The sequence below is a fragment of the Cylas formicarius genome, unplaced genomic scaffold, assembly GCF_029955315.1.
Source record: "Cylas formicarius isolate icCylForm1 unplaced genomic scaffold, icCylForm1.1 PGA_scaffold_7__23_contigs__length_41026272, whole genome shotgun sequence".
Lineage (NCBI taxonomy): Eukaryota > Metazoa > Arthropoda > Insecta > Coleoptera > Brentidae > Cylas > Cylas formicarius.
The window spans coordinates 13,486,888-13,500,123 of record NW_026844352.1 but is presented as its reverse complement, the minus strand read 5'-3'; the positions used below and the strand labels follow the sequence as shown (position 1 = coordinate 13,500,123).

Genomic DNA, 13,236 nt, shown 5'->3' with positions numbered 1-13,236 from the left:
ATTTTCTGAGATAAAGTAGTGTACCAAGATAAACGGCCGACCCTGTACATTCTAGGAAGTGTTAATAGTGTTGTGGAAAGAGGCCTTGACATGAAAAATTCCACGACTTAAACGGTATAGTCAGTAAAATGCGTTTCTGCCTCCTAAAGGCTCACTTCGCACGTGGGGACCTCTCCAACAAATCAAGAACAAAAAACGGTCGTACCACTCTCTAGTCATTTCTTCCAACATAACATTTTTGGAATCTAATAGTTCAGCCAACCTGACCATGATCGACCTGATCATAGATCAGATGACATCAAAATCTTACATTGCATAACTTCACATAACAAAAAGAAACCGGGACGGAATGCATAAATTAACGTCAAAATCTAGATATTGTGTAAGACAGGAATAGACATAGGAAAAATAGTACATTTTTAGCAAGGAAAACGAAACCTCATGAACAGACTCTTTTTTTCTGCATAATGTTTTATTTGCTCAACAGTTGACTTGGTTGCAATGCTAAATTGCTCAGACTATGCTGCGGAAACGGTAGAAACTGCATCATCTGCAAAAAGGGAAAAGTAAGCATAGGGGAGAGAAGAAAACACATAATTTGTGAACACTATAAACCATAAATGCCGGAGTAAACTTCCCTGAGGTATACCGCATTTCACTGGCCTAGAGTCAGAGACGTATTCAAATCCCCTAACAAAAGACCTAAACCAACTTACGGCAGTACCTCTAATATCATATGAAGACAATTTAAAAAAAAAGGTCGGATTATCAGCCGAAGGGCGGTTCTGGAAATTAAACTTTTTATACAAATAAAAGTAAATCGTATTAATTAAACATCAAGTTATGGGCCTTATATAAATAAAATCTTGAAAATAATGCCTCGTCATTTCGGTGTAAAAATTTGAGATTGGAATCCATTTTTCAGTTTTCGAAGCATTCATAGGAGTAGCCACCTCATTGTGACATGATTGAAATAAGACTCTGGAAAAAGATTTAGCGCATGCCAATGCGTGTTGCCGTAACGCAAAAACATTTTCCGTAACAGTACGTTAAGTGAAATCTTCAAGTTTACTTTTAATGTATGTACAAAGATGCCTGTAACCACAGGGACTACAATTGATGATTATATATCGGGAATGGGGAATGATGTTTGTATTCGCGATAAAGTCTATTGGAAGATGGTTCCTTATTTAGCGAATTTGTTATAATTGTTGGGGCAAAAATGTCATTAAACCGATATTAATCTGTGATGCAATGGGCAAAGCGAATATTTGAAGATTCCTGTTGCTGACCATTATGGACATTTCAAAAAAGGAGTCTTCCAAATAAGCACTTCAACGTCATATCAAACTTTGGTAGATATAGAAATCTGTTGGAATAATAGCGACTCATGATACTATTTAAATCAAGACATCCCATCTTATGTTATTTTTCATTAACTGCCAATAATTTACTGAAAAAGCGGTACTTTTCGGGCTCTTTTAGATTTTTTCCCATGACCGACACACGCTGACCCACAAATATTTTTCAAACATTTTCTAAAATACTTCGCAAAGTTCACTTGCATTTAAATGCAACGTTAAAGTCGATTTTTATTAGCCGACCAAATCTGAAGCCGATAGCTGCAAATCTGAGACACTTGTTACATTTCTTAATAAGACAGTTTTCCCAATTATAAAGTTTTAAAAGACAATGAGAACTAACACGTTAAAAAAAATTATCGTTTCTTTTTACTTAATTCCCAAGGAAAGTAAAAATTCCTTGATAAACATTAGCACAGACTTTCGGAAAAAATGGTCACTGAAAATTGGAGGAACATTTTATTTACATTTCTTTACATACATCGTATGTCCATTTTTCTTTGGGAGTCAATCAATGGTTCATAATCGAAGTGTACGAATAACCCAGTTTTAGCCTCTGAAACGTTGAAAATTTGGATCTCATATTCGTAGGCACTCGTAGGTAGTAGAGACTCACAGATATCCCGGCATCCAAATTCATCACTCCCAACCAACCGATACGCAAACTTAGCGGTTTCTGGCACCTCATCATCATCACGTGGATCACAACTTTCGTGCGTTGATTCTGGTCATACCAGTCGCTTTTAAAGAGAGCTTCCGCCAGCTCCGTACTCTGAAAACGGCGGGGATTCGCAAAATGCTACAATGAGAGATGGCAATCACCTGCACTATTATTTCGTTGCAGTTCAGTGAGCATAGTGAACGTAAATATGGTGAAGTTGATCAACAACTGCTGGCCCTATTAAGAAACGGCTTAATAACGCACCGAATCGAAAGACCATCCCTCACGTCTATAATCTGGAGGATCAGCAGCGCGAACGTAACCGAGCAGACCATATAATCCAGCATCACTATGTACTTGAGCGATTCGCTGAACTCACTGGTATATCTGAAATACAAACTGCAACCAAAAGTCGCTGGAAATCATCAAAAAGGAAATGGCCGTCATCACTTACGCGATCAAGCCTTGATGCTTCTCGCACAGCAACTTCAGGCTGTCGAGGGCTTCCTGCTTCTGCCGGTTAAAGTGCTCGAATTGGTGCTGCAACACTTTTAACTGGATGCTGACGAATATCGCCAACGAGTTGAGCGACGCGCTGGTGACACCAACGCAAAAGCAACTGAGCGTAGGTCTGATGTTTTGGTCCACCAAAGCCACCAAGTAGTATTTGTTGCGGTCGAAAGGATACCAGTACCTGTAGGGCAGCGGCTTTTCGGTTGCGTTGATATTGTCCGGCGATTTTATAAAATGATAGATATTCACGCCACCTGAAAGAAGGTTTATGTGTCTATGAAGAAGGACGGTGAACTATTTGGTACTCAAAGGTACCAAATAGTTCACTGTCCTTTGAGAAGAGAAAATGTAGTTGGACACATAGTTTATAATGGGAAATATAACATCTTGCATCATACACTCTAACAAGAAATTGAAAGCGGGGAATCAGAAAATAGACCGGTCTGAAAGCTCAAGAAGAACTCCGCAAGAGAAAAGGGCAGAAGCAAGTAAAGAATAACAATAATAAAAATGAAAAATTAACATAGAAAGAATTTCGATTAAAAATTTATTACAAATTAATCGGGTGGCCCGTCTATTAAAATATCTACAAAGAATATACAAAAAGAAAGTGAAGACAAAAGATGTTTGCTATATATTTCAAGTGTTTGTATTTTAACGGACTGATGACAACTTTATTTATATACTTATTCTTTTCGTACTTTAAAAAAGCATGACTTTATATAAAGTTTCCTTTTTCAAAAAGCTGCAGATTTCGAAGTGTTAGCAATAAAATGATTTTTTATTATAAAAATGCTGCGACAACGAAACATGGCGAGAAAATCAATGAGAAATATCGCTATTTTTCCTTGCTGTGGATTAAAATTAATTAAAATAGAGTTCTTAATGAAATTTTTCATAAAATTATATGCTATTTGTAATATATAATAATTTTTTATTTTAGACATTATGCAAATTTAAAAACTTTGTTTTAACATAATATAAAATAATAAAACTTGTGTTAATAACGTGTTTAAATGCCAAATGGCTTCTAAGTATATTTTGATTCAATACTTTTTATAACACTTCTGGACTCCTCCTGCGTCGGTTGTTGTTAAATCGAAGTTGCTGACGTTTCGCCAATCATCCTGTTGACTTCTTCAGAACTTGACTGAAACTGGAGTAATCTTACCAATTTCAGTCGGTGATCTTCTAACTACTTGTTTTTGCGCTTGATGTTCTTTCCATAAAGGCTTGTTAATTTTTCAAAGAAACTTCCACAGGCTACTGTAAAACTTTTTATAAGACTTCTGGAATCCTCCTGCGTCGGTTTTTGTTGACTCTAACTAGCTAGCGTTTCGCCAACCATCCTGGTGGCTTCTTAAGTTTTCCAGTTTCAGTCAAGTTCTGATGAAGCCAACAAAATGATTGGCGAAAAATTAGCTAGTTCGAGTCAACAAAAACCGACGCAGGAGGCATCCAGAAGTTTTATAAAAACTATTACAGTAGCTTGTGGAAGTTTCTTTTAAATATAAAAGAATTGAATAAAAGTTAAGTTCTTTACTGACATCGACAGCGCGCGTGGCCTACTAATACATAAATAAAAAATCCCCTTTGTTTCCGCCTTTTTCCATTACAAACAATAACGAATCTATATGGTTGAAAAGGGCTCGATAAGAGCATTTTACTAAGATAATAGCCAACTATGATTGCCATATCAAATAAGAAAGTTAAATAAATAAATAATAAAAATAAAATAAAAATGAAATAGTTAAAAATAAAAAAGTTGTAGGCAATTACGAGCACCCTGTACACAATGAGGAAATAAGACGACAATAACTAGCGCGGATGTAGTAGAAACAAAACTGTTGAAATAAGAACCCCTTTTCCAAAACTTTATTTCGAATTACACTTTTGGTACCTCACTGGTCTATCTGGACTTTTCTTATGAGGTTTTCTACCAATACTGATATTACCACAAACTGTCATTGAAATTCTACTTTTTTCCAGTAAAATTAATCTCCTAATTTCCTGCTTTTAGTAATTTTTTATCTTAAACTTTATGTAAACATATTTTTGCAAAATAATTCGTAGGTAGTTGTGGTATCTTCCATTTTCCACACGGAAAACTTACCTACTCCAGCAATGCTGATCGCTATGACCGTCCCAGAGCTGACGAGGAGAAACATAAGCTTGTGATTGTACCTCGCGTGTTTTCTATACAAGCGACGTATGTGGAGGTCGGCACAAGAGGCCTGCATCTGCTGGTTTTGGTCTAAGAGTACTTTGAGCAGGTCTACCATCCTTCTGGTCTGCCACGCAATCATTTTAATTATGATGACGATGTACACGGTGAATCTGTTTGCGTTGTCCATCGCTGCAACTGAAAGCTTTGCCGATGGCCTAATTTTTTTACTGCTGATATCCTCACCAGCTGCCACGTCAGTCTTCATCAACGAAGGTATTTCGACGAGCAACGACAGAGCCGCCGAGTAACAGAATAATTGGATAGAGAACGAGTAGACCTGGTAGATTCGTTTCCCGAAAAACGAGATGTCGGGACTTTCCACTTTCCAGATCCCGACCACCATCAGCAATCTCCTGACGTACGTGAAATAGTTGCCCACTTTCATGTTTGAGCAAGTGCGAAAGCGACCGCCTTTATGTAGCAGCGGTCGCGAATGACGTGGGTTTGTTCAGCGGCGTCTCGGAATTTTTTTTTTAACAGGGTGTCCAAGAGCTCGACACAACAATAATTGTACAAGGTGTTTATATTTTGCAAAAACACATTATTTTAAATATCATCTAGTATATTTTAAATGATTTTAGGTGAAATTGCTAAAACTTAAATAAAATCAGCTATTATTCTTTTTTTGTTTGCAAAATTAGCTACTTATTAAGTATATTTTCATCGTATGGCGAAAAGTATAACAAAACACACTGTACACACCCCGGGTAATGATACAGAAGTTCTTTTCGCCTTTTTTGACAAAACAGAAAAATTGATGCGCTTGTGTCTGCTGTACTGCAGATTTAAAAAACGGTATCTCTAATAATACGTTTAAGGGAAAAACTGACATTTGATTTTAATATATGTACAAAGAGGCCTGTAATCATAAGGACTGCAATTATTGATTATAGACGTTCACCACATCGCGAAATGTGACTAGTTCCCTAGGGAATCGGGAAACGTAGTGCATGTGAGTAAGGTGTGATTAAAGAATTTTTGCAATAGGGACTATCACAAAACTACTAAATTTCGTCATATTCACACAAGTTCAATTTAATGGTTAATTATAGAGATATGAATAAATTTGAAGTTATGCATTTTAAATGAAAAGGTTTTTTTACAAAAAAAAAAACTTTGGGGTAAATACTCCATCATATTTGGCGTAGAAATATATGAAATTGAGGCATTAACTTACACTTTTGCCGTATTTTCACTTTTTTCATAACTTCATAATTACTTTGGCTCAAGATCATTAAAAATTGGTTTAAGGTTAGGTATTATTCACTTAAAACATAAGATTTTTGTAATAACACTAGCAAAATCTATGCGCTCTTGGAGCAAATTCCTTAAAAAATTCCCCCTAATATCATTTTGTCTCCTTTGAAATTAATTTAAAAGATTAAATTTAAATATTATCTCATGGAAGAAGATTAGGGAACTTAAATAAAACAAATTTTGAAAAAAAAAATAGTTACACATATTTAAAAAATAATACATACTTAATATGGACTCCCAAAACTATTATAAAATAAATAGAAACCCACTATCGTATTGATAAGATACTTATACTATCATTTTGGGAATATACACCTACCTACAAAGTTACATTTCAAAAGTTTGTTGAAATAAATTTCCTAAATAAGTCTGTAAATATTTACTAATACAACCTTAATTTGTTTTAATAAGATATACATACAAGAATACGACAAAAGATATATTGGTATTACTTAGGTGTTTTAATTACTTTATTTCCTTATTCAAGTAGGTCGAGTATTCAAGGAATCTTTGAGTATATGTAACTTCATTTCGTCTCCAATATTTTGGTATATATCATTTGTTTGATCTTCTGGTTCATTTTTTGCGAAAATATACGCGCCAGTCAACTTTTTCCAGATCTCGGAAACGGTTGGTCCTAGGGGACCGCCATTGGTACAGATCGACTCAGGGTCAAAAAAATTTTTTTTTGTCTGTTTCTCCGTTCTCCGTTCTCTGTATGGACTAAAACCGCGATAACTCGGCAACCGTTTGAGCTAGAGGGCTGAAATTTTGACCCTTTTATCCTGAAAAAACGGTATTCTGAAAAGGAAATATGAGCCCGATCCGACCACGGCAACCCCGATTTTTTGTCACTTTTGTTTCGATGTTTCGGCTTCGCTATGAAACACGATAACTGTCCGAAATTTGAATCTATCGACTTGAAATTTTCCACGAGGGTAGAGACCGAGCCCCTAACGGAACCTATTGAAATTGAGATCGATCGGTGATTGGGAAGTATTTTTAAAAATTCAAAAACCACGTTTTTTTGAAAAATTAAAAATGACTATACCTCGAAAACGGTTTCGCGGATCGAAACAATTCGCAAACGAGAAGATGCAGAATGTGGATACCCATAAATCCTTATTCTTGATAATTTTTCCTAAATATACAGGGTGTACCGGTATTTCCAAAAAACTGATCCTCGCAAAGATAATTGACTGTAAGTTAAACACTGTTACTCAGTCAGACTTTTTTTCTACATGACAGTGTAGGCCGTAGAGACGGCTAAAATCCTTGTATTTAAGGTTTTCGCGTATTGTACAGGGTGTTCGAGATATATTGCGTTTTATTGAAAAATGCAACAGGTGCCCCAAATTTGCAGCTATCGACTTCAAATTTGGCAGGGTGGTAAAAGTCCACCCATTCACCCAAACACTTGAAGCTGGGCGCAATCGGACATCGGCAAATATTTTTTAAAAATTTTCGAAAAATTTTTTGGCGCTATTTTGGACTGCATAAAAAAATTCATTTCTCGAAAACGCTTCACCCGATCAACAAAATTCTTGAACCAAGAGACGCAGAAGATCCGGGACTATAAACTTTATTTCGGGCATTTTTTCGATTATATAGAGGGTTTTTGAATTATAGCCAAAAATCTGAAAGACTCTGAAAATTGTCCTTTTCCAGAGTACATTATTAGCAGTAGGTCAAAATTCGTAAAAAATATGGCCGATTGTTTAGAACGTAGGTGTAGACCACACCGAGAGCTACAATTTCTGTATTTACGGTTTTCATCTAGAACACATGCTGCTCGAGATATTTGAAAAAATGCATGTGAAAATCGCGGTCAATTTAGACGCGATGACGTCACCATTATCACGTGCTGTGCGCTGCATTGTTTCAGATAAGTATTATTTTCTCGAAAACCATTTGCTCTATTGGCAAACTTCATCTACCACGGAACGTGGGAGATTCAGGGTTTTAATCTCGATTTCCGTAATTTTTCCGATTATGTACAGGGTGTCTCGGTTATGGGCAAAATATCTAAAGTACCGTGAAAATTTCCGTTTTCGTGTATAAAATATTAGCTATAAATGAAAAACTGTAAAAGATAGAAAAATTTGGTTTAAAACGTGTTACGAACTGTATCGAGAGCTATAATTTTCGGATTTAGAGCTTTCGTCTATTATACAGGGTGCGCGAGATATTTGAAAAAACATAACCAATAAAATCATAATTCGTCATGAAATGTCAACATTTTCAAAAAGTAGTTTCCGATTCGGATTTCTGATACTCAGAAACCCCTTTGGCCAAAATTTTGCAAGCTTTTGAGACATTACCTCGAAATCACATTTTGGGCGGAAATACCAGCTCAAAAATCGATGGTCCGTAATTTATGATTTATATCTCGCTTATTTTAAACTGTGAGAAATTGAAATCTATATGTTTTATACCTACGTCCTTCCTCTATCTAACAATACCAAAAAGTTTCACGCAAGTTGTACCGTTTGCCGTCGGGAAGGGCTTTTGTAAAATTTTGCAAATTTTTAAATAATGCTTAATTACAATTAAATCGGCCGGGCTGGGGTTAACTTTATGGTGTCTGTGGAAAGACCTCATTGACCTCCATCTTCCATAAAAATTTCAACCTTCTCGGAGCAACGTAGGTATTTTAAAAAATTTCGGCACATGAAAATTTTGGATCGAAGTCGATGTTAAGCGATCCGGCTGAAATTTGACACGAAGATAGGGGGTCGGGGGGGTTTTCAAAAAAAATAGTCAGTTGTTTAATTATAAGCTCCTTAGTCCTTCCGGGGGACAAAATATCGACAAAAAAACGGATCTTTTTGATAAAATGCTTTTTATTTCCGTTATTTGCAGTTTTAAGAATTTGACATTTATACGTTACATACTATGGTCTTTTCTATATTTAATGATATTAAAGGATTTTACTCAAGTTGTATAGTTTTTTCTCGGGAACGGTTTTTGTAGGAGACTGCAATTTAAAAATAAAATGTATTAATTATTTTTTATAATTAAATGGTGGGAGCTGGGAAGGACATTATAATTTCTATGGCTAGAGCTCATTGACTTCCATCTTCGAAAAAAAATTCAATCTTTTCAAGGCAACATAGTTATTTTAAAAAAAATGAAAACATGAATTTTTGAGGAGCATCATGATATCCATGACAATTATAAATTGAGAATAAGTAATAGACCTCATTGACCCCTAACTTCCATGAAAATTTCAATCTTCTCTTTCAATCTTAAAAAATTAAAAATCTAAAATTTTTGAAGAAAAACATGATAAATATGAAAATAATAAATTGAAAATATTAAAAGAAAATGGGGGGTTGGGGGCGACATTATAGTATCCGCGGATGGACCTCACTGATGTGTATCTTCCATAAAAATTTCAACTTTCTCGGATCAATATGAGCTGAGAAATAACCTTGAAATCTCATTTTAAATGGAAAAATCGGCTTAAAAATCAATGATAAATTTTTAACGTTTTATATTTTATTTAATTATAATTTTAAAAAATTGAAATTTATGCGTTAAATACTTTGGTCCTTCCTCAATCCAATGATACCAAAAAGATTCCCACAAGTTATACCGTTTACCGTCGGGAGCGATTTATGTGTGTGACTGCAAATTTTTAAAAATAATTAATAATATTTAAATGGACGGGGCTGGGGGGAATTTTATGGTATCTGTGAATAGACCTTATTGACCTCCATCTTCGATAAAAATTTCAACCTTCTTGGGGCAACTTAAGTGGTTTAAAAAATTAAAAATCTAAATTTTTAAGGAAAATTATGACAAACATCAAAACAACAATTCGAAAATATTAATTAGAAATGGGGGGGTTAGAGGGGGGGATTTTGTAGTATTTACGAATAGATCTTTTTAACCATCATCTTGAAGAAAGATTTCAACCCCCTCGGAGCAATGTAAGTATTTAAAAAAAAATTGAAATGTAAATATTCTGAGAATAATGTTTCTAATTCAGGAGTAGGCTGTGAGATTTGTTTGAATCCTTTATTTTGATTGGTTCGGCAATTATACATGCAATTTTCTTAAGCTTTAATCATATTGGTCTATGCATGTCATTGGAGGCTCATTTCATTATAGATTTTCGTTGGAATAACATCGTCAATAATAACGGTATCGAAACGTAAAATAAGATTTTCAGGGAAATTCCGGGGGTTTGGAGGTTGCGCTGAAGACAATGCAATAATTTAAAATTGTGTCCGACGTTTCCTTTTAGCAGGAAGCCATCCTCAGAGCACTAATTCTTAATAATTGGCACTTAAAGGTGGTTCCGGGGGTTTTGAGGTGCGCTAAAGACGATGCAATGATTTAAAATTGTGTCTGACATTTCGTTTTAGCAGGAAGCCATCTTCAAAGTACTAATACGTAATAATTGGAATTTGAAGGTGATTCCGGAGGTTTTGAGATGCGCTGAAGACGATGGAATGATTTAGAATTGCGTCCGACGTTTCGTTTTAGTAGGAAGCCATCTTCAGAGCATTAATTCGTAATAATTGGATTTTGAAGGTGGTTTGTATGAGTTTTATGGAATGCTGAAAACAAAGCAATTATCTAATATTGTGTCCTACGTTTCGATCCAATCAAGTGCAACAAATCGCAATTACTCGTAAAAAGTTTTATATTTAACGAAGTTTGCCATGATATTTAAACTCGGCTAGACATGAACGACCCTTTATACAGGGTGCAAACATAATACAATTATATTTCGCGAAAGTTCCGTAGTGGTCCGCAGGAGCACAACAGAAAAACAATGCTTTCTCCTAGGACAAGAAGCCGCGAAGCGGCTTTATTGACTGCGTAGCGCGTAGCGCGGAGCAGTCGCCTCGCGCAGCGACGAGATTGCGAAAGCAATCTTGTTATATGCCGCCAAGGCAATATAAGCTAGGTTTTACTGCTGTTCACTTTCATTTTCCTGTGTACAAACAGTACTAGTAAAATTGCTTGTCAACTTGGAATAGTTGAAAACTTAAAACATGAAAACAAAATATTAAACTTACATAAAATTATTTAAAACCGGTAAACAAAATGCTCTTCAAGTTTTTAAATCGTTATTATTTTTACGTTTAAATTCATTGGACATTGGCATTAAACATAATTTCATTATGAGAAGGTGGAACGTTCTTTTAACCTATCTATCTATCTATCTATCTAAATTATGATGGTATCTAATTATTTGAAACAGAAACGAGTTTTGGATTCTCGTTTACTCCGATTTTAAATATGTATCAATACTATACAAATGCACGGACACTTTCCTTTTTAGGTTATCTCTTTTTGTAAATAACGTAATTCATTATTAGGCTACATTCCTTAATCAAGGTATTAACCTACCTTTAAATATTTTCATCGTATGGCATAAACGATACATCTCAATAAGATTTGTGAACTCCTCTAAATCAGCAATAATTGAATTGAATTGAATTAAATTGATTTGATACGACCATCCAATCCAACGATCACCCTACTAACAACGAAATTACACTACACTTGCTTCTAGCACATTCTAAAAATGACCAAGCAGCATGGCGTTCACGGTTAACTATATGCATAACCATATGCCGTAAGACCTCATGCCAAACACCTGGAATTTTCGGAAAGAATATAACCATGAAAGTCTATAGAGACAAACTCAAATCTCAGAAGCATTTATAGTCAATGTTTACAATGTTAGTCAGAGACCCAACATAACACACTATACAAGTTTTTTACACGTGATTTTCTTTTCCTTGAAGCTGTATTTTTTTGTTGTTGAGTATTAGTGCTGGTTCTAATTGGCACGGGTTGCCACGGAAAATTTTCCATATTTTTCTCTGCCCTTCACGAATGGCATTAATGACAACTTGTTTCTTAAAGAGTCTGTAAGTTGTCAAAAACTGAAGGTTGGTGACAAAAACAAAATACAAATGTGGCTTAGGGCTGACACTACAACTACACTGCTCAAGGAAAATAGTCTGTTCTAAAAACTAAGCTCTCCAATTACCTACCGTTAGGCAACGTGCTAGATACCAAGAGTCAACAAAAATTTTAAAATAACTGCATCCAACTTTAAATCACTGTAAAAACAATTTGCTTCCAAAAATTCAGAACAAAAGCAACAATTTAGGGATTGTCCAATGAATATGTGGCAGTCCAAGCATATCAAAAATAAATGGAGGAAGAGGAAAAACCACTATTTTGTGTTAAATGAGGTCAGCCTCTCAACAAGTAAAAAGTGGCCTCAACTAGACAGAGAGGGTTTTGTGAGTGTTCTTAAAAGTAATATAAAATTGCTACACTAACAACAACACTACACACACTACCTACCAAGAACTAAGAAAAGCAAAATACACTTTAAAACTAAAAATTAAAAACTCAAACAACTTCGACAGACACAAAATAAGATCATTGGATAAAAGAACGTTTTCGCTTTTCTACACAAGTCGCAGACTATAAAGAGATTTTATTTTTCTAATCCCGTCTGTAAAATACCTAATTACACATCGATCTTGCGTGCGGAATGTGTCATTTCACAATGTCAGTTTCGTTTCCCACGGATCCGAGCCACTTCGGGCGTTTTCGGGACATTACCGCACTTGTTCGTTGAACAATTGCTTCGCTGCAATCCGCTTGTTCCAAACAAACTAATGACTCAAACTTTGTTTACCAAGCATCACTTTACCACGTCAGTTTCGTTTCCCACTGAGCCACTTCGGATTTTACCGCATGGGTTTGAGAGCAATCGGATGTTTTCGGAGATATTTCCCACGTTTTGAATTTTGACGTCTGTCAATTCTGTCTGTCAAAGTGTCCCAAAAACTAACGGTCGTACAAAAAGTATAGTATGCAACAAGTTCGATAAACTTTTTAACTCACTCGTTTATTAAACACTCGCTCCGCCCATGTCGCTGCGCTCCGATTGTGCCAAACAAACTCATAACTCAAATGCTGTTTACCAAACATCACTTTACCACGTCAGTTTCGTTTCCCACGGATCTGAGCCACTTCGGATTTTGCCGCATGAGTTTGAGAGCAATCGGATGTTTTCGGAAATATTTCCCACGCTTTGAATTTTGACGTCTGTCAATTCTGTCTGTCAAAGTGCACCCAAAAACTAACGGTCGTAGAAAAAGTATAGTATGCAACAAGTTGGATAAACTTTTTAACTCACTCGTTTATTAAACACTCGCTCCGCTCATGTCAAA

At 35.5% G+C, this 13,236-nt stretch overlaps 1 protein-coding gene across 3 annotated transcripts; it reads right to left on the bottom strand.

Annotated features, from left to right (window-relative positions):
- Positions 1–1,632: 1,632 nt before the first annotated feature.
- On the bottom strand, positions 1,633–5,804 carry LOC132705219 (uncharacterized). Of its 3 annotated transcripts, XR_009619357.1 has the most exons (6): positions 4,946–5,804; positions 4,649–4,891; positions 2,477–2,789; positions 2,310–2,421; positions 1,978–2,259; positions 1,633–1,917 (listed from the first exon to the last, which is right to left on the bottom strand). XR_009619357.1 is itself a non-coding variant. In XM_060675689.1 (5 exons), exons 1-5 carry the CDS (start codon positions 5,145–5,147, stop codon positions 2,161–2,163), a joined length of 969 nt encoding a protein of 322 aa, XP_060531672.1. In that variant the 5' UTR covers positions 5,148–5,804; the 3' UTR covers positions 1,633–2,160. The 3 variants fall into 3 exon arrangements, 2 of the variants coding, with proteins under 2 accessions (XP_060531672.1, XP_060531673.1); XM_060675689.1 differs by having other exon boundaries at positions 1,633–2,259; XM_060675690.1 differs by having other exon boundaries at positions 1,633–2,259; positions 2,310–2,409.
- Between the last annotated feature and the right edge of the window lie 7,432 nt (positions 5,805–13,236).

Bases quoted from the DNA above. Each gene is read 5' to 3' on its own strand.
- LOC132705219 (XM_060675689.1), bottom strand. From the start codon at position 5,147: ATGAAAGTGGGCAACTATTTCACGTACGTCAGGAGATTGCTGATGGTG. The intron at 4,892-4,945 runs GTGAGGATATCA...TTTCAGTTGCAG, and splicing joins GAAGACTGACGTGGCAGCTG to CGATGGACAACGCAAACAGA. The intron at 2,422-2,476 runs GTAAGTGATGAC...TTTTGGTTGCAG, and splicing joins AAGCATCAAGGCTTGATCGC to TTTGTATTTCAGATATACCA.